The sequence below is a fragment of the Bacillus rossius genome, chromosome 18 (assembly GCF_032445375.1).
Source record: "Bacillus rossius redtenbacheri isolate Brsri chromosome 18, Brsri_v3, whole genome shotgun sequence".
NCBI classification, from domain to species: Eukaryota; Metazoa; Arthropoda; class Insecta; order Phasmatodea; family Bacillidae; genus Bacillus; species Bacillus rossius.
In genome coordinates, this window is record NC_086345.1 from 4,194,454 (window position 1) to 4,216,876 (window position 22,423).

At 37.2% G+C, this 22,423-nt stretch overlaps 2 protein-coding genes across 2 annotated transcripts; both read left to right on the plus strand.

The window, feature by feature from the left end:
- Positions 1–213: 213 nt before the first annotated feature.
- Positions 214–3,888, plus strand: LOC134541420 (cuticle protein 16.5-like). Its single transcript, XM_063384862.1, has 2 exons — positions 214–277; positions 3,423–3,888. Exons 1-2 carry the CDS (start codon positions 266–268, stop codon positions 3,762–3,764), a joined length of 354 nt encoding a protein of 117 aa, XP_063240932.1. The 5' UTR covers positions 214–265; the 3' UTR covers positions 3,765–3,888.
- Positions 3,782–17,719, plus strand: LOC134541354 (cuticle protein 38-like). Its single transcript, XM_063384777.1, has 4 exons — positions 3,782–3,788; positions 5,140–5,338; positions 8,030–8,114; positions 17,435–17,719. The coding sequence occupies exons 1-4, from the start codon at positions 3,782–3,784 to the stop codon at positions 17,717–17,719; spliced, it is 576 nt and encodes a 191-aa protein (XP_063240847.1).
- The last annotated feature ends 4,704 nt before the right edge of the window (positions 17,720–22,423 follow it).

Consider the following 22,423-nt stretch of genomic DNA (forward strand, 5'->3'; position numbering starts at 1 on the left):
GGTCTCTAGGCATTAGTTATGTGGCCGGTGATCCGGATATGGCTGAGTTATGTAACGGATGTCGGGATTGGTGGAACTGGGGGCAAGGTGCCAACTGTGGCCAACTGCCCGACAAGAAATGAAAGCCGGCCGCTTAGAGGGAGGGGTGGCTGGCGACAGCTTCCCTGCAGACGAGGCTCGCCTATATAAGACGTCCTGCTGTAGCCGGACGTCACAAGTCCCTGCAGGTCGTCCAGTGTAAGGTCTCCCGCACTCACGAGTCAACATGTACAAGCTGGTGAGTGTCTTCAGGGGGCTGCCCAACTACAGAGCGGGGGGAAAAGGAGGGTACCTGTTTTGAAGGGCTATTAATAGGGGCATGCAGATTTCGCGAAAGGATTTCGAGACTAGATGAAAGTTAAAACACTGTAGCATCGTCTGTTTTTCGTGATTGGGCGAGTTGCTACCCAGGTACACATCGATTGTAACAACTCCAATCAGAGTGATTCATCGCGGAAGTAAACGCGTCCTGAGTTTCCTCGGTCAAATAAGGCAACGACTTCTCTCGCTAGACGGCCGCCAATCACAAGGAAGAAACCACAGGTGCGGATACACCTTGATGCAGTCTAATAACTGTTCAGATCTTTTCGCGAAACATGCCTGGCCTAGCTATTAAATAAAAAAAAACCTAAGCAACTTACAGAAATTAGGTTTGTTTTATTTGAATCAGCAAACATTTTCATTTCTTCAAATCAAGTTCTGAATACCAAATAAGGAAGATGGTGGCCATCAGTAGCGATGAATTGATGAACGTGATATCGGTGATATTGATCATTTTTCGGCACATATCGATGGGTATAGTGGGATCCTCCCGAATTTGCATCTTCACTTCTTCCAAGATGTGAGGACGATGTTTTTGGAAACCTTCTCCTTGGGATTATCCCACAGGAAGAAGTGACAAACGCCCATATCCGGTGATTGTGACTTCTTCCTGTGGGGTTACCGTGAGGAGAAGATTTCCAAACATCGTCCTCACACCTTGTAAGAACTGAAGATGCGAATTCAGAATAAAATCACCGCTACACCACTCGAAATGTGCCGACAAGTGGTTGAAGAGTTCCGAAATCGAATTCATCAATGAATCGCTGCAGATGGCCACGATTTTCCTGATTTGATCTTCACAACGTGATTAAAAAATGAGGATGTATAATGATTAAAATAAAACAAATTTCATTTCCGTAAGTAACATTTATTTTTAAATATAGACCTTCAAAACAGATACACGCCTTTTGCTCCATCCTGTATCTTCACGGTCGGTCCAAAAGTCCTGAAACTTCTTAACGGCCGCTAGGGCAAAGTGGGTCGAGTAGAGTGTAACAAAAACTTCAACGCTTAACGACTAACGAAAAGTGCAAAGTGACATTATCAATACCTAATATTTTAGCTGTTAAATTATTTTACTTTAACACAAACTGCCGCAGCAGACGCTCGATGACATGCTAGTATTAAAGACCAACTGCATGCTTAAGCACTTTAAAACTGTTTCACTTATGCATACTTGCAACCTCGTGTACTTGTGAACTTGCATACTTACTCCCTCTCAAACCTCCGCACTTCAGCACACGCATAATTATACACAAACACATACATGTACACTCACTCTTGTACGCTTGTATGCTTGTACACTTATACGTGTGTTTCAAATATCCCTCTATTTGCGAAGTTTCACTTCTAACGCGCGTTTTGGCCAAGCACACTCACCCCTCCGTCCACCGTTACTTTTTGATAGTCGTTCTTCGTTTAGACTCATTTTGGGTTCCAGAGCAGCTACTTAACATGTAGGCCTAAATATCATCAACTTGCTTCCAAAATTCTAACCAATAATTAGCTTTGAACTTTAAGGTTTTACCAAAATTAATAAAAATGATATCATTGGTCTTGCAGATTTTTCGAAGCAGCAATTAAAAATGCTTTTTACGAAATCAATTTTGACTGCGTGAATATTTTTAACTCGTGGATTGTATCAATGTAATACAATTATAAGTCAAGGTTTTTAATTTTTCGAAGGGATAACATAATATCATAGTTTATTAGCTTGTTTTATATTCTCACTCAAGTTTTGTTTTTACAGTCTAAAAGATTTTTACTAAAAAAATATTTTTTGTGAATCTTTAATTTTTATAATTAATAAAGATTAATTGTTACCCGAAGGAAGCATATTATTCGTTCACTGGTATACTTATTTTTTTAAACCAATAATGACTTTTTACCTATGACATGTTTTTCTTGTTTCTTGCACATTTCACTGGAAACTATTCGTTTAAAAGAACGTAATGGAATTGTATTTATACTTCATACGCCACTAATGATTACAATGACAGTAAAAAGAAAAATTTATAAACACACAGCCTCCAGAGAATGAATGATATAACATTATCGAGAGCTTTCAAAACTATAATAATTTTGAATTTTTTGAGATAATCCTAAGTTGGAAAATGGTGGTGCGAGATTATGTGGCTGCTGTAAATTGTGTAATACGTCCTGTATTAGTAAGCGCTATACTGTAAACACAAAATAAATATGTATTCAACCACTGCATAAATACAATCTGTGCTACATTTGTTTGCATTTAACATGTAAATGTTTCATTACGACGCAATGAGCTACTGGAACAGTTTAGCGCATTTATTACGCTGTATTTGTTAGTTACTATTTTAAGTTTTGTTATTTTACTGTGGCATATTTGGAATGGAATAATGTGAAAAAAATGAATTGGTTAGTAATTTTGAAAGGGTTTTAAAATATACTTCACCATTATTTCTATGGAGTAGAAATTTTGCCTCATTTTGTAATTTAAATTATACTTACACTATAAAAACATACACGGTTATATAAAAATAAAGATGTAAGCAATGTTTTTAGTTAAACCGGTCTTTACCAAAGAAACGCAGAATATAATTTGTAAATTCCTATAAGTTTTGTTTAGTAAACATTATAATGTTAAATATCTTTAAAAGCTAAGCAAGTAAAAACAATAAATTGCACATTTTACTTTTTTTATTTAAGCATGTTATAGCCATTTCAATTTAAAATAATTTATAATTTAATTTTGATCGTATTTATTTATCGTTTTTGATTAAAGTAATGATTTCATAAGTTATTATTCCAGATGCTTATATTGCTTATAAAATTAATAAACATTATAAAAAATAGCGTATTTGTTACTGAAAGGGACTGCATTTAATTTTTAAATATAGAATTGATGTTGATGAAAATTAAATTTTTAGCTGAATTTAATTACTTTCATTTGAAAGAATCATAAAGCTATGTTTGGTAATTATATATTAAGAAAATAAACTCGCTAATTTTGTTTTAATAGTTACAGTTGATTATTAGAATGTATTGTGTTGCGAATATCAGACATTAGGCCTTCTCTTGTCCAGGTCATCTTCGCCGCCGTAATGGCCACCGCCGCCGCCGCCCCCAAGCCGGGCTTCCTGGGAGGCGCCGCCTACGCCGCCCCTCTGGCCTACAGCGCGCCGCTGGCCTACGCCGGCCCCGCCTACCACTCGTACGCCGCCCCCGCCTACATAAAGTCGTACGCCGCCCCCGCCTTCATCAAATCTTACGCCGCTCCCACGATCATCAAGTCGTACGCGGCCCCCGCTCTCATCAAGACGACGTACGCCGCCCCCGCGTTCATCAAGACGACTTACGCCGCCCCCGCGCTCATCAAGACCTCGTACGCCGCCCCACTGGCGCTGTCGGCGCACTCCATCTGGTGAAGAAACCAGTAACTGCGATGTCTGGTCACACATCAAGTTGCCTGCGTTAACATCGTTGTCCCTTCTCAACCAGCTTTAATTTTTGTACTGTTCAAGTTTTGTAAGTAAAACATTGTTTATCAAATGTAATTGTTTTCTTTTTCAACAATCCTCACCTCTGAAACTTGCTGATAACAATGTTACGACGCTCGATTGTGTGAGATTGTTGTCAACAAGTCAACAGGTTATTTCTTATTGATAAGGACTGTCAGACGTAACGGTAAATTCACTGACTTTTCTAAAAGTATTTCACCTAAAATAAACGTAATGTTGTTCATATTTTTAGATAACTTTATCTTCATTTAAACCCACGCAATCTTCAGACTTCCGAACACTTATTCTATTTTAACCACGCACGTGAGAAAAAACAAAATGTTCTTACTGAACACTTAGTAAGGTATAATGTTTTAAAACATTTCAATTTTTTTTCCGAGCAATAAAATCAATTAACTAGCTCACAGCCAAAATTTAGTTTAAATTTGAGCTAGTACAATATTATGATATGCAAAAAAAATATTTGATATGTGCACTTAGCCTAAATTTATTGATGATAATTATGGTATTGTGTGTAGCATCAGGAATGATTAATTATGCCAAAAATGAGTGCTGTGCGAATGTCGAAAACTTGAAAATACTAAAAATATATATTCGTTTGCAGAATTATTTCATGTTAGACACTTTAAAGTGGTTGTATTTGTGTGACTGTTATAAGGTGTAGATGTATATATGGTGCACGAGAATAACACATTAAAGAGTTTAAAAATTGTTGATTTAAATATGCACTAATATTACTTAAGAGAATATATTTTAAATTGCAGCTAACAGAGCAGATATGAAGTTGAAACCAAGTTCAGTAAACAAAAACTGTTTGGATTGATAAAATAATTATGTTATTAATTATTTTAAGATATAAGACTAGCACAAAATAATAACCCAGTCTTCATTAATCTTTAATAATAAAACAAAACAATGCTCTGTGTCTTCCACGACGATAAGTGTAACTTCAGGAATACGATGAACATAAAAGGGACTGTGTGACAAAGTTGAAAACCAATAGGGATGATTTAATAATGTTCGCAGGCTTTCACGGCCATTGTCTGAAGTAGCTTGGCTTCTGGGTTGTAGCCGTGTCCTTGGCGAATAATTCACCGACGTTACGTTTCGGTAGACATTGCAGTCGCCATCATCAGGGAGTAGTAGTTACCCAGTAGTAACTGTAGGTGACTGCTCCCTGATGATGGTGACTGCAATGTCGACCGAAACGTCGGGTGAATTATTCGCCAAGGACACGGCTGCATCCCAGAAGCCAAGCTACAATAGGGATGATTCTTGGCAGGGTGTGGAAGAGAGGTGTTCCCCAGAACCAAGGACGCTAAAACACCACAAACACTCGACAAGCGTGGCAAAGAAGGAGGAGGGTTCTGCCTGCTCGGCGAATCAGGACTCGGCCTCGTTGACTGCAGGCTCTCCTCTCCGGTTGGCTGTGAATCCACCAATCAGAAGACAAGCGAGCCTGTGACGGGGAAGGCGATGTCGTAAGTTTCGAACACCTCGGACCAGAGCGCCGGTTGCTATAGAGCTCACGTTTTTCGACACAAGCCACGGTGAAGTATTAAAGGTCGTGCAGGCCAACGCAGGAAGAAGCTTTTAAACTCCGGCCATGAAGACATTCTGACCTTAAACAACGTAAACTCTGAATTATAACACACATTACGGAAGGTATAGCCTTTGCTAGTGCCACAAACAAGTCTTGTCATTAAGATTGTTTACTATGTGTATAACAGGTTGATGTGTAATTAATGTTATTTTACTATCATATTTTTGAGCAGGATTAAATAAATATTTTATAATAGTGACACGGCAGAAAGCAGAGTAATTTTTTTTTACAATGGTAACCATGACCATAATAGTGAGTTTATAGTATTTTTTGGTGTTTTGTTACTAATTTTTTTATATATTTATGTTTATGTTTATTTGCCGGCGCAGAGCATGGATACACTGTATGAGTGCAAGTGGGCTAGTGTAGCCAAAGCCTAGACAGTGATTTTTGCGTGGGTTGGTAACCCTGACAGTGAAGAGCGAGATAGAGGGACAGCGCAAAGTGCCCAGCAAGTGTGTCTGGTCAGAGAGAGAGTCGAAATAAGCGGTGCAGTGCACAATAGTCACGCGCGGAGTCCGTGACAGTAGTGTGGACCACAGTGGTCACGGGCGGAGCTCGTGACAGCAGTGCGGCAATGAATCAGTGGAAATTTTTGAAAATAATATTGCAACAGCGACATGCTTGTTACTTGAAAGTTTTCACCACTGGCCTCAAAACTGTAGGTTAATTTTATTGTCTGTTTTACAATTCTGGTTCAAGTCAAGCCTATCTGTACCATGGAGGACTCTACAAGTTGTGACAACGCCATTTCCGTTAGACTTGGTGTGAAATATACTTTAATCGTCGAGCCGAAGATTTTACAATTATAAATAGTGTAAATTTTGGATGAATGCAGGGAGTTGGTCAGTGAGCGTATTTACAAATAAAAAAAAACCATTTGGGAATAATTAATATTATCAGCTTTATTCAGCTTTAACTGGCGTGGAAAGAGACACGTTTAGCTTTTAATTTTGTACTGCAACTTTTATTTTTTGCACCCATTGACATTTATAAATAAACTGGCTATAATAAATTAATTTCAAAGAATTATATTTATCACATTCTCGGGGGAAATGTTTTGTAGCTCACGGGCATAATCTTGCCATTGTTCCCCATTGGGACAACAGAAAGTGTGCCGCCAATAGTGATTTTCGCCATAATTTAAAATTTAAGTTTGAACCATCATTTTAGCAGGAATTTTATAACCAAACTTTAAACTTGTCTAGCCCACTGTACACTCCCACTTAATTTTTGTTCGGCTAGTTCCTCGAGCCGTTCCCAGCGCCGTATCTGAGTCTTTGCTGATCTTTGCGAGGCTAGCTTCTTGGTCTCGTATTTTTCCCGCCCCAGTGCACGACCGGCGATTGAAATTCACTCCACCTGTCGTGACTAGGACTGTTTGTGGCTGCAGCTTCACAGGACACCTTGTTTCTCAGAGCTTGCCTGAGGCGAGCACTTCCAGTCAGCCTCTGGAGTCAGTTTACCTAACCTCCAGTCACATATCCAGGCTCAGTAGAGCACATTTCCCACTGCCCCTGCAAATGTCCACCCCCCCCCCCTCCGTCACTCTTTTCCACGAATCACCGCCCATAGCATTGACCAGTGCTTAACCCTGGCCAGCGCTGGCCTATCTCAAGTTCTGTACACGAGTTTTCCAACGTACCGCCTCTCACCTCTAGCGGCGGAGTTATCAACTACTCCGAGTCTTGGCCAAACACATCCTGCCCCCTAGCGACTCATGCAACCAACACTTTCCTGCCTTTCTCTTCCGAGCCAGCAGAGCGCTCCACCAGTCTCCTCCATAAGCCCAATGATTTTGAAGTAGTCTCGTGCGGTATGTACGAGTAGACTTCTCTGTTTCGGACACTCCCCAGTAGATCGCGTTGCGATCTGGCACTAACACCAACATCGAGATATCGAAGTCAGTATTTCTCGCTCCCTCCTTCGGACATCGTCGGAACTTTTCGGCCCCGGAAGACGAAGTACCTCCTTCTTCCTCCAAGTTCCTTTAAAATGTTCCAACAAAAAAAATGAAGTCTCGTTGGGGCAGCCTACACACAAAAAATTTTAAATAATTGTAACTTGCAAAAATTCTATAGATCCTCGAAAGTTTGCGGCGTGGACTTCACGTTTCCAAATGTACTGACAGACTGGTCATCGTTAAATCACGTGCACCTCGTAATATTATTTTTTGAAATTGCTCTCACTAAAGTGCTACCAGCTGGTTAATTACATGGCAAATCGCTAGAGACATGCAAAATTCGCGAATTCAATGACCCCCAGGATAGGCTCTACTACACTCTACACACTCGCGCAAATGCCACCTGTTCATTGGCTGCTGACTTGTGAGTCGTCTCGACCGAGTGTCTGTGATTCGACACTTCTATGAGTGAGGGTCTCTAATTGGCCCTCAGTACTCCAGATTAACAGTGAACCAATCGCAGAAGCAGCGCTAAGGTATAATTATTTGAATAGTAGCATATTACGAAATGAATCCGCGAATTTTGCAGGTCTCTACAAGTCGCTGGCCGGCGCGCCGGTGATGCGCGAGGGCGTAAAATTGCGACACGCAATTTTACTCCTGCAGGTTCCAAGCACCCAGTTGCCTGGCCGCTACACAGACGTTCCTCGTAGCAGCAGAAACACCTGGCTTGCTTTGCAACGAGAACTTGGTGCTACACTTTACGAACTGCAGTGCGCTGACAAATTCAGTGAAAATTTTTAACACACCGCTTTGCATTCGCCGGGCGGTGCATTTTGCGGGAAAATTAAATTACGTCTTTAAAAATTTTATGGTGACACTTTTCAGTAAGCACCGTTCTTACGTTAAACACCCGGTTAAACGTACAGCACACCCGGACTAATACACGTCATGTCGTTGATATTTTGCATGACGATTTTTGCGCGGATCTTGCTTCGCGACCGCACGAGCCAAGAGTGACTTCTTTCCGCCTGTCCGCGGCTTGCCCGTCGCCAAGCGCCACTGTCGTGCACCAAAGAAAATAGTTCCAGTCTTTATTGTCTCACACTTATGTAAGCATGCTCAATTATGTATATGTGTGCTGCCCATAGAAAATTAAATCTAAATTAATACTTAAAATCTGGTACCACTAAGAAAATAACTTAAACTTTACAAAAAATATACATTAAAATCTTGGAGTCTATAGAATGTTCTCGTTAGTACGGCAATCATGTTTTGCCAACCTGATAGTCTCAGATAACAATAATACCATTGAATTAAATCATGGCAAATACAAAAGAAAAGTTATTATAAAACTTAACTTAATAATTAAACTGAATAGTTGTTTTATTCGTGTGATCAGTGACACTGGTCACAATCTTTATCTTTGATTTTGTTAATTTCTTTTAAATTAATACTCCGTGTTGCTTTAAACAATGCAAAGGTTTCTTAGTTTTCAATCTTATAATGTAAATGCCATTTTAGGCATTAGGTAGGTGTCAAGCATCTTTTCTTCTGAGAATTTTTGTAAAGATTTATGAAGGCGATTGTAGAAATTTGCCTATTAAATGATTTGAAATAATAGGCTATACAGGTTATTTAAAAAATCTGTACAGCCATTTGTAAAAGAAATTATTTTTAATTTTATGGGTTTTCTTATCATAATAAATTTATTTAACTGTTTTCAATTTAAAGAAAATTTGTGATTTAAATAAATCCACGCATTCTCCTTCGATTTTCTATAGGGATTGATAAGCTCTATACATAAAAATCAATTTCCGTCGTTAGTCTCGGTAAAACTAGAAAACGGCTCGACTGAATTGAATGATTATTTTTTTTTTGTTTTGTCCGCCTTATTACAGGGATGGTTAAGGAAAAATTAATTAGGAAAAATCCAAAGGAACAGCCTAAAAAAAAGAAAAAAATGATTTTGGTAATTTTGTATGGGAATTGCCACTTCGAATCACTTTTGAATGTTTCTATGTTTGTCCTCTATGCATTCATAAACTACTGAGCCAATCTCGATGAAATTTTGCACTCTTGACCTTCAAAAGACAAGGAAGGTCACTGTCTAGGTGAGATTACGATAACTTCTACCCTTAAAGCAGAATATAAGGTTGCGCACGAGTTGTATAGATAGTTGTTACCTGTAAGTATTTTATAGTATTTCTTCTTTGCTATAGTCCGAATAATAATGGAGGGAGGGTGTGACAGAAGAAGATACAGGGGGGAAAGAGTGAGAAAGGGGTAGAGGGCGGGAGAGAGGGAGAGGAAGGGAGTGGGATGTATAAAGAGATAGAGTTAGGTATAGAGAGAGGTATACAGATAGAGATAGAGATATATAGAGAGTTACAGAGAGGTATAAAGATAGAGCGGGATAGAGACCCACTCACACAAACTCTGTTTATGTATACCTACTTTTAAAAATTTGGGGAAAAAAAATTAAAGCGGCATTGCAACGCATGCAGGGCAATAGTTTGTCTCTATATATAAAAATCAGTTGCAGTGCGTTAGTCTCGCAAAAAGTCGAAAATGTATTTTTTGTTCGCCACAATACTGGGGTGGTTTAGGATAAAAGAACACTAGGAAAAACCCATAGAAACAGTCGAATTTATGAAAAAAAAAATCGAAATTGATAATTTTGTATGGGAATTGCACTTCCGGTTACGTGACGGACCTTTGGTTGGAACGCTGCGCCATGCATAAATGTTTTCCTCTGTGTGCTTTTCATTTCGTGCGGTTGTGTGAAATCTATTACATCCTACTGCAAAAGCAGTTGCGACTGTCACAGTGAGACTCACTACGACAGATAGGGTTTCTTGTAATGATTTGCACATGCAGCTCACGTGCTGGTTGGATGTACAATGAAAGTGACCAATTTTAAATATTCCCAGCTGTGTAACCAGCACATCACCGCTGTATCTAATGTGCTTTGAACTTTCAATACTTATAAGTAAACTGTCAGAATTAAAGTGTGTAGTGAAATAAACTAACAATAAAGATATAAATTGTCATTATTGCAGGTGTTGTCAGATTATTTATAGATTTAAAATGACATAATTAACGCATCTACTATCTACTGACAAAAACAATTCCTGTATTTCTGAGTGGTATAAAATTGATATTTTTAATGCAAGTAATAATAAACACATATGTTTGGCTCTAAACAATTAATGTATTCCTTTAAAATTGTATTTGAAGACAAACTGATAAATTATATGTAGGGACTGGAAAAATTCGCGGGTTCAATGACCTGTAGGATGAACTCCATAGCTCTACGTACACTCGGTCAAATGTCACCCACTCACTGGCTGCTGTCTTGTGAGACGTCCCAACGTAGCAGCCTGTGATTCGATAAAGCTATGGTTGGGTGTTACTCATTGGCCCAGAGTCATCCAGGTGAGTTGTGAACTAATAGCAGAGGCAGCACTGAGGTATAACTATTTGTATTTTAGCCTATCGCGAAATGAATTCGCGATTTTTTCCGGTCTCTAATTATAGCTATTCAGTGGTCGAAACAATAACATTAAAGGTAATCGTGCAAAACTAGATGTGACTGTAACTTAAATGTTTAACGTTAATTTGTGAGCCAACTCTTCATTAATATATACGAGCCAATATTGATGACGTGATATGTCTCTTGATATGATAGATGTCATTCGAGACAGAACACACACAAATGCCAAGCGACTAGCTGCTACGCTACGGCAGAGAAGATTCTCTGCTTCCTTCAGACCTCTGGGTAGTCTCTTCGACGGCAGTAACTTAACCGGCAGCTGCAAAAACCAACTACGACTATGGATGCTGGAACGACGTCAGTAATCAGTGATTTCTGTGGCTCCTGAAAAGCCTAAGATGATCTAGCAGGAACCAAGCTCAGTAACACAGTCATCTCATCGCATTCTGAAACGATTGCGACCGACACATTAGACCTATTGGGACGTTGATACTCCCTAATTCTGTTACTATAAAAATCAGAATTACCTACAACTAGCAATTGGCCGATGACTGTTAGCTAAATCGCAGAAGTCACGTGTCTTCATATCTCCCGCGCGGGTCCCGAGTGTTCAGCCAGCCACACGCCACACGCCACAGGAGACGACTTCTTCTGGTGATGGCGTCCTCTATTCTAATTTCGAAGCCCTCCTAAACTTGGTTGGTTGTAGCAATCAAGGCACAACGAAACTATGAGAAGTATTTGCAACTGGAGAGTTTATGAAACTCGTGGAATGATAAAAATGACTATGAAATGTGTGCCTGGTGAATAGATAAGTTTAGAAACGGAATGACAGCTTCAAAGAATATACAGTTGAAAATCGAGAAGTTACCTTCCATCAACGTCTAAACCAAGGTGAAATGGAATGGCTTACATAAAGTTGGCTCCATCCAGTAATGTTTAACTCTATACATTTAAATCAATTATTAATAACATTAAAAAACTGAAATTATTTTGGAATAATAATTCCGACAATATAATAAAAATTGTAAACAGCTGGACTTTTTACACGACTTTTCGGGAAATGGCATGCATTCCCGCCATCAGAAACAAGGAGACTAATGTATATAATTAATTAATCTTGTTCTCTGTGGGTTTATGTTTTCATTTTTATTTATTTATTTGCATTCTGGAGTTTCTTTCCATGACAAAGAGTCAAAACTGAAAAAATGTTTGTACAAAGAATTGTTTTAATTCAAAATTCCTGATTGCATAAATCATTAAAGAACGTAAAAAAATTATGTAAATAAATGTTTTTTGACAATTAACATGCACCACAAAAACTCCTGCCATCAACGTTAACAGGTTGTTTATTCAACACGTTTCAAAGAGCTTTTATAAACATTAAAAGTTCATTCGATAAAATAAAAAATTATTGCGGGCAATCACGTTTCAATTTGTTAAACCAAAACTTAAAAATTACCCAAATAAATCATACAACTAGTGCGTTATATTCTTTCTATAATCACATTGCGACGCTTATTTCAATAACGTCAACCCCCCCCCCCCCCCCGATGCGATGGAAATATAAAAAAAAAACATTTTTCTATTATTAATGGGATTTTTAACGCCCTGTAACTACTATAAATAAATGTTATTGTGTGTACGTGTTCATTTAAAATGAGGCGGAATTCTTAATATGGCTTCCTAACTGGGTCGCCAAACGGCAGACGTAAAGACGGCATGAACATTATTAGCTAGAACATTTAGATAAAGAGGATATCTTGGATACAACACATCCAGGGAGACATATAGGAACAGAAAGGTGGCATAGTAGTTTTAAATTTTTTTTATAGGCTACATTTTCTTAAAATTTTGTACCAATCATCCTCGTTAAGGCAGATATCATAAATTAAGAGATTTAAAAAAAGACTTAAACATAGTTAATTTTAACAGTGTTGTAACGGTTTCAGTCATTTCCGAATATGAATTCAATTTCAAATTCCAATTACATCACTGGGATACTATTATACTTAATGTGCTATGATTATTAGAGAAAGGAAAAATTCACGGGTTCATTTCATGATATGCTATAATCCAAACAACTATATCTTTATATTGCTTCTGTAATTGACTCACAGATTATCTGAAGGACTACGAGCCAATGAAATACCTTCAACCAAAAAAGTATCGAATCGCAAGCGTTCCAGTTGGCAGGTGTCACGACTCAGTAGCCAATGAGCAGGTGGCATTTGCCTGAGTGTGTAGAGGGATTGTGGAGTATATCCTGGAGGTCATCGAAATCGCGAATTTTTTCCAGTCACTAATGTTTATGGAATGCGAAACTGTGAAGGAAAAAAAAAACTATAAAAAATATTATGGCCTGAAATGTGTAACTGGAATGAAGTCTTGTAGTCCATGTCCCTCCTACGCAATTGAAGTTCGTGACATAACCTGGAGAACGGGCAGTAGAAGTAGACGAGTTGGTGCGTGGGAGCGGAGAGTAAAAGCGGACATGCCACATGCCACCGCGCCTTTTTAACATTGGCGGCCGCCCCCCGGGTCTACAGGGGGGGGGGGTAGGGTCTTCCTGCTTGGCCGGCTTCCTTCTGGTAACTGGTACACCGAGTCCCCACCTGAGCGACAGAGTCCACAGCGGCTCGGTATATAACCCCGTGGTCGCTGTCCGACAGACAACACAGTGCCACCTCAGCGCTCCAAGAACCTCTACACTACAGCCACCGATCCATGATGTTCAAGCTGGTAAGCGGCCGCCGAATAAATCACGAGTGATTTACAGTTTAACAATTTCAACAACTTGCAAACTATTCCGCGTTCAATGTGTCCGGATAATTTATTCACTAATTTTTTTATTGACGTGATAACGTCTTATAAATCGATGAACACAGCGGCTGCACGCACGAAAAAAAGCATGACTCATTGTCACGTTCCGCCTGAGCCGAGCGTGCAAGAACAGGCCAACCACCGTGCGAGAAAATCTTCTATAATATCAAACAGGTTAAAGGCGGGCTTTTTAAAAGCAGCCATTTAAAAAAAAATTGATTTATTTTTCCAATTTTGTCATTTCAAATTAACAATTTATTTACATTGATTGGATTTTAATTTATTTATATAACTAATTGCTTGTGAATATATTTAAACAAATTATTTAAATTAAATTTGCAAAAACTGTAAATAATATTAGAAAATTAAAAAGTATGTAATTTTTCATCAATGTTTTCCTTATGACGTTATCACGTAAAATTATCGTCCGTAAACCGACTTTACAGACAACCCCCTTATTAAATTGATTTAATAAATTTACCCTTATTCCTGATACTAGTACTACGCTCCATGTTTTACAATGACAGATTTTTTTGAAATTTTCACGCATAACAAGGTATTTCAAAAATAGTCTGAGGTCGTATGAAATTCCTGAAACTGTATTTAGCTTAAACGTATCAGTGCCGAATGTCAGAACAAAAAACTGTGCTTGTATAAAAAAGAGAATTATTTTTTGGTGCTTGATTATTTAGGCCTAAGTCATAACCATTTATTAAGTTATTTTCCTATAAATATTTTTCAATAGCATTACCACATTTGTTACTTCGGTAAAAATATTCTTAACAGATATTTTACACAAATTATAATTGAGAGCATGTTTTCATTATTATAAAGACTTGCATGAATTTTTATTTATAAAATATCTGTTTCGGAAAATTTACGACGGAACATAAAATGTGAAAGTGCTATCGTTTTCGATTGTGAAATAATTCCTTAAGTTTAAGTAGTGATAAGAAAATGAAACAACCAACCAGGCATATTGGGTCGAGACTTAACATGAAGAGGTAAGCACCGAAATAGTTGCAACATTTGATTGAACGGTTTTAAAACCATTAATAAATAATGTTTTAATAATATATATCTGGATGTGTAAACGCATTATACATAATTAAATAGGGTGTGTGTAGTTAACAGTGGTACGACTGGCTGCTACAAATTGTGTTCGCTGTGAAGTAGTTGCCGTGTATTGTTCAGTATATTTATGAGAATTACTGCAACTGTAATAATATTAACAAAATGCGTTTTTATAGTAAGTTTAAGAAAATCTCTTAAGAGGTATTAGGACTTGCAATCTTGGATTTTACGAAAATTTTATATTATTATAATTTTGGCATGTCAAGCCATAAATCATATCTCCCAGACCTTCTGTACCTTGTTGAAAACACATAGGATCTACTAATAGGCTCTAGTATGTAAGCACCACGAGGGAATAAGTTATTATTTCCCGCGGGTGACTACAACTACTATGGCAATCACACCAGTTCGCAAGTAGTCAATTCTAAGTTCAATGCCATGTTAAACAGGGAAAAAAAATAGCATGGGAGCTTTATTGCAACTGGTATCAAAAATTTTTTAAATTTCAATATGGTGGGGTTTAATACCCCTTAAAAGTCTGATCTCTGCCTTTACGAAGAAATGTTTATAGTATTAAAGATAAAAAATTGTAACAGAGTAGAAACTGTTGAAACCAAGATGTATTCTCTGGGTCCCTACGTCCACACACTAACGTTTCGTTAACATCTCGGGCCGTCAGAATACAACTGGATGCAACGATATGGATCAGTGGTAGGACACTGGTCTTGCACTATACAGAAATCGAGTTCGCAACCTGATCCGGCCATTCTGACATAGATTCTTCCGTGGTTGCCCAAAAATACTATCATTGCTGGAAAATAAAGAAAAACATAAAAGTTCTTAAAACATAACAAACATACATCATACTTATAGCTGAAGTTTCGATAATAGAGCTATTTTAAAATGAAATCTTATACAAAAAATTGGTTGTCTGTAAAGTCGGTTTATGGACGATAGATTAACGTGACATCATAACAAAACATTGATGAAATGATTGCATACTTTTACGAATAAAATCTTTTACGAATAAAATTGAATCATTTTTATTGAATTATTACTATTTTGTATGGATACAAAAAAATGAGTGAAATGAAATCTACAATTTAATTGATAATTTTACTTTTATATGCACTCATTAAATCAAATATGTTTATTACTTTAACGAAGAGATTATTTTACCTATAACTTTTATACATGGTTGCTATTTAATTTCTTCTAGTCTGTGTTATTCTGTTAATAATAGGACGATGATAGGAAAAGTAGGAAACGAATGGGAGTGTTTCAAGTTTAATGTGCCTCGAAAAAGTCAAATCGATGGTTGTTCCAATCGAGTGGAAGAGAGATAGATGCGGCGCACGCGTACAATGAGCGTAACGGGACAATGAGCGTAACGGGACAATGTACGTAACGGGACATTGTGCGTAACGGGACAACGAGTCATCCTTCATCGTGTGTGCAGACGGCGTTCATCGATTTATTAGACGTTGTCACGTCAAAAAAATTAAACGACACAAGTTATAAACGTTGTGCAAAAATTTCAAATATTACCTGCGGACATATAATGATATATTTTTAGGCCTAAACAAACTAACTATACAAATTGAAGGGTGTCAAGAAAGGCCAGAACAAGTAATTTTTCTTTGGGAAAAAAGTGTATGAAAAAAAGCTTCTTAAAATTCAGGCTCGAACAGAAGCATGAAAATTTTAATTTTCCGCACATTTGAAGCCACTTTACTAGCTGAGATGACGCGCTGTCGCAGCACCGACTGTGACATTCAAACGCAGAGGTGTATAGTTAGCCACATGCACTAGCAACCAGAAGTCCACAGAAAAATATTATAGTAAATGCATTTATTTCCTATTTTTTTAAAACCTATCTTCGATTCACTAAACTAAACAGGAAATTTATCACTCACAAATACAAGCTTGTTTTTAAGTACATCTAGTCACTTCAATCTACGTGCGGCATTTATGATTTCAGTAAACATTTAAGAATAGTATAAATTAACAAATAATAACAAGAAATATTACATTAGATTACATAAAATCAAAAGTTAAAAACAGCAATTAATTTAAATATATGATAAAGTATAACATTGTTTAAAAAAAAAACTATGTACAGAACACCCAAAAATTAATATTTAGAGTAGTAGAACAAGTAAATCATTTAAAACCGTATTGGACACCTTACTTCATCAGTAAAATTATTCAGCCAAAGATGGACGCGTTGTATTTTGAAAGTAGTTTTGTTTTGTTTTTAAGTTTTCAGGAAGAATAACTAAAAATTGTGGAAGCAAAAATTCTAAACATCTCTGTGAAATTTTTTTATGAAATAGAGAAAAAAGTAAATATTTTCTGTCTATTGCGTGGAACATAAATATGAAATACATAATTTAACTAATTTTACCTTTGATACATACTCGTTATTGCAGCTATAATATAAAATATTTTAATATCAAATACACTTAAAAAGTTTATAATCTTGTTTGGATGGGTACGTATGTTTTTTTTTAAATGACTCATAGAACATGTTTTTTGAATTGTAATAAGTAGTTTAATTGATGATTTTGCTCATTCCGCCCCAGGTCAGAAGGCCACACTGGTAGGCCTATATGATAAATTTAAAAATAAGATTGAAGTTGGTCTAACGAACTGCGGATGTCTTGACGTGTTCTCAGGTCGTTCTCGCCGCCGTGCTGGCCGCCGCCGCAGCCGCCCCCGCCCCCGCCCCCGGCTTCCTGGGAGGCACCGCCTTCGCCGCCCCTCTGGCCTACAGCGGCCCCCTGGCCTACAGCGCCCCCCTGGCCTACAGCGCCCCCCTGGCCTACGCCGCCCCCGCCTTGCACGCCGCCCCCCTGGCCCTCGCCGCCCCCGCCGTGATCAAGACCACGTACGCCGCCCCCGCCATCGTCAAGACCTACCACGCCGCCCCCCTGGCGCTGTCGGCGCACTCCATCTGGTGATCCGACCACCAACTGCATCGCCGCATCGCTCTGTACATCCGCTCACCGCGCCATCCACCGTTATTGTAACTTTGTTATGTCAATAAACTTCTTGTTCAAATATTTGGTGAGCTGTCGAATTTGTCGATATTCCTTGGTTTATTTTCCCACGAGAACCTGTCACCGGCCTTGCCTAGATAGATAAAGTTATCTCTAACCGTTTATTTAGCGAAAGCCGAGAAAGTTTATTTTCTAATTTTTCACCATTTACAGTTTAAAAAAATTTTGAATTTTGCAACAAAACCAATTTTTTTAAATATAAAATTAGAGCTTTTTTTAATTTTATGATATTATGTCACAAAGTTAGATTTTGTTGAACTGTGTGTGCACATGTCACTCTTACCCAGTCGATATTGGTTACAGTGTGAATGGTAGCATGTAATTATTTTTAATGTGTTCTTTTGTTCATCTAAATATCATTTCGATATTGAAGGAATTAAAGACAGGAAAACACAAGGTACCTAAGGGATTCTGTAAAAAAAATGGCCATAGCTTCTTATATATAAAAGAGAGTGAGTGTCATTAAAGTGCATTTTTCATGATGACATAAGTAAAAAAAAGTGATAAACTAAACTAAAGATGTCAGAATATAACCATATACCAGTAAACTTTGTGCGTGAATGTCTTATGTATTCAGGTGCAATATTTCGTAGTCCTCCGAGCTTAATCTAAAATAAAATGTCACGAAAATTGTAATTTATTTTTAACTTTGATACCTTCCTGACAATACTAAATGACTACATGATTATCTTATTGCATGCTAGAAAATTGATTACCTGAAGAAAGCTAGGGCCAATCCCAAACTATTTTCAAAGAAAGCAATGCAGTAGCGTTTTCGTCATTATTGGGCCGATCATAACCAACTATTATTGGGCTTTAATATTTGAACTAGTTATCACGCGGTTACCAGGCCATTGATAAATTGTTTAAATTAGTATCTAAATGTACACATAGGCACAATGTATTTCTTATGGGAATACGGCTTGATGGCTTGTTGGCTTGCCAGTCGTGAGGATTCGGCCATGTTCGGGCATTTCCGCCGCTCGTTTTCTATGATCGGGAACTACCTATCTCTAGTTATAGTCTAGATTTAAGAGTGAGGGGAGTTAGTCATGGCGCCAATCGCTGCCATGGCTGGCCAATCCCCTCCTAGCACATGATGCATGCGACCCTCTCCTTGCATGGCTAATCCCAGCATGACTAGGCGTATAGGCTTCGGCCTGAGACGCACCTAGGTGCCTCCCTAACCCGGACCCCTCCAAAATACACTTAGTTTTTTAGTTAGGTTAGAAAAAAAATTAATCGGGAACTCGTCGACCATGACTGGACACTTTCGTCTTTAATATCCGCAATTCTACGGATGGTTCACTGGTTGCAAAATAGAGTGCTCTAGTGTCGCCTGCTAGTTAGTTAACCTGCTTGGTGATTAGGAAAAAAAATATCTCTGAAAAAAGAAAAACAATCTTGTAAAAATACAGGCTATTTATTTACAATATAATTCTTTTATGTTTAAAAAAGAAGATATTAAAAGTAAGATGTAAACATGCTAAGGCTCTAGCAATCCAATTATGGAATAGATTTATATTGTTTTACTCATTACCCATTAAATTTCTGAATTTCGCACTAAAAATAAGTACATAATTAGGAAAAGGACAGTAAAAAATGTAACTTTATTAAAATATCTATCAAACAATTTTAATTATATATATATGCATATGCATGCTTACATGGGCCTATATTTTATTGATTTTCATGCATGTGTTAAGAGACCTGAGTTTCAGCTAAAAGATCAAACTTGTCTACAAACTCAACTGTGAGAAATGGCACATCACGTTATTTCAGCTTCCTGTTTACGAAAATGAAGTCAGCTGAATTTCATTGCTAGGCAGCTAGTATGGAAAATATGTTGGTGATGAGAATAAGAAAGGCCCATTTATGTGAAACACAGTGTTAATTTTTCGAGCGTTTGACGCCACTCCAGGGGCTGAGAGAACGTGCTATCAGCGCCGGCAGTGACGTCAGACGCCACGTAGGAAACAATGGACGACCCGTGCGCAGATATTGCCGAGTCAGCCACACGCACCAGCAACCACCAGTTGCCAAACAAGTAGTGGTCATTTTGTAAACAATTTTGACGTGGCAACGTCTAATAAATCGATGAACGCCGGCTGCACGCACGAAAAAGAATGACTCATTGTCCCGTTACGCACATTGTACGCTTGCGCCGTATCTATCTCTCTTCCACTCGATTGGAACAACCATCGATTTGACATTTTCGAGGCACATTAAACTTGAAACACTCCCATTCGTTTCCTACTTTTCCTGTCATCGTCCTATCCTTAACAGAATAACACAGATTGGAAGAAGTTAAATAGCAAACATGTATAAAAGTTATATTTAAAATAATCTGTTCGTTAAAGTAATAAACACATTTGAATTAATGAGTGCAAATAAAAGTAAATTTATCAATTAAATTTTAGATTTAATTTCACTCCTTCTTTGTATTCATACAAAATAGTGATAATTCAATACAAATGATTCAATTTTATTCATAAAATTATGCAATCATTTCATCAATGTTTTGTTATGACGTTGACACGTTAAACTATCGTCCGTAAACCGACTTTACAAACAACCCCTTTTTTATTTAATTTTTTCGCAATTTTTTTGTTAAATTTTTGTAAAAATAATTTTTGCCCTCGACACGTTCGAACCAAGGACTTTAAACTATACGGCGTTAGTTATTTTTCACTACATATAATTTCATTCCTCATTTTAGTTCACTGTTTGAACCTGTCGAGTGAAAAAAAAATTATAAAACTATTTAACTATAAATTATTGTATACAATATAACAACACGGAATTCATAGTACTCAGCATCGTTCCTGCATTATAAATTGTAGTACCAGATGTATAAATCCAGCAACTTCACAAATGTAAATTTTAGCGAATATTTTTACAGTACCATTTTGACGAGCATACTCACTACGAGCAAGAACTCTACACAAGGCAGCTGATCGACTGAAAAGTAAATTTTCATGCTATGGAAGCCGTATTTGGTGTACATTATGATTACTAGAGAGCCAAGTACAAGCATTTAGGCTAAGCGTCTCCGAACCACGAGGCAACTCTTTTTCGATACTTCGAGCATTCCTTTTAACCAAGTAAAACCAATTACAAGCTTAAAGAACGATAGTCTTCGTACCAAAAGGCCTTTTTTACGATACTTAACATATTTTTTCAACCAGATCATGTACAATACCAGGCTTAAAGGACACGCGTCTTCGAACCAAGAGGAATTCTTCGTCGATACTTAGTACTCCCTTCAACTAAGTCATGCACGTCAGGCATATAGGCAAAACGTATTAGAACCACCAGACATTCTTCGTCAATAGTTGTCAAACATTTCAATCAAGTAGAAACCAATTGCAAACGTATATGTCAAGTTTATCCAAACCACGAGGCCCTATTCGTTGATACTTGGCTTTCGATAACAGACATATAAATCAAGCTTATCCACACCACGAATCATTCTTTTTCTATACTTGTTACACCTTTCAAACAAACATGAACTTTTTTTCAAGCAGGACAGACCATATTCTCCCTAACTGCCAGATCTGCAGTATGGGTATAACCTATTACAAGCATATAAACCAACTAACTTTGCTTGTTATAAGATTGCTATAGGATCAGGAATCCTGAAAACATTTTACTCTTTCTACATGACCAAGAGGTGCTGCACCATTAAACCTTCAGTACTGACTTCAGACTTGACTACATACATTTAACGAAAAGGAGGTACATTCGAACACACATTCAACTTGGTATAGGATACAATCCACCAGATACATTAGAATACAATAGGATGCGATTAAAAGAATGCAATAAGTTTTGGTTCTAATAGTTACAATTGCTGCAGCTTGCTACAACTACACCAACTGATTTCTATTGCATTTTGCACGAACTGGTCCCAATGGCTAAAATGGATTAATTATTGTTTTCTCAATTTTTGTAAACCATCGGAGAGGATTTTTAGCAGCCTTAAAATAGAAGGTATGTTACAAGAAATCAATATTGAGCTAGAAATTAAATAACGAGAAAAAAACAATAATTATTTAATCCACTCTTCAGGATTTATCCCTTCCCCGAGAAAGAAATTAATTGACATAACGTAAACACTAATAACCATATTTCTAACTCTGATACTCATATTAAAAAATGTAATCATCTTATTTTGAACACCAAGACTCATATTTCAAATGATAATCATACTTCAAACCCTTAATCATCATATTTCGAACTCTAAGACCCTTATTATTGAAATAAAAATCCTTTTATTTTAAACTCTAATCCTCTTATTTCGGACTCTTAAGTTTTTTTTGAACTCTAAGTCTCTTTTTTTAAAATAATTTTCAACATATATCGAACTCTGATCCTTATATTTCTAACTATAATACTCATATTTCTAACTCTGACAGCAAATTTCAAATTATAATCCTAATATTTTCACCACTAATGCTCATATTCAAAGAACTTATGCTCATACTTAGATCACTTATTCACATATTCCAAACACTAATACTGTATTTTCAAACTTTTATACTTGAAACACTATGTCATATAGTTCAAACACTAATCATTATATTTATAACACTAAACTAACTT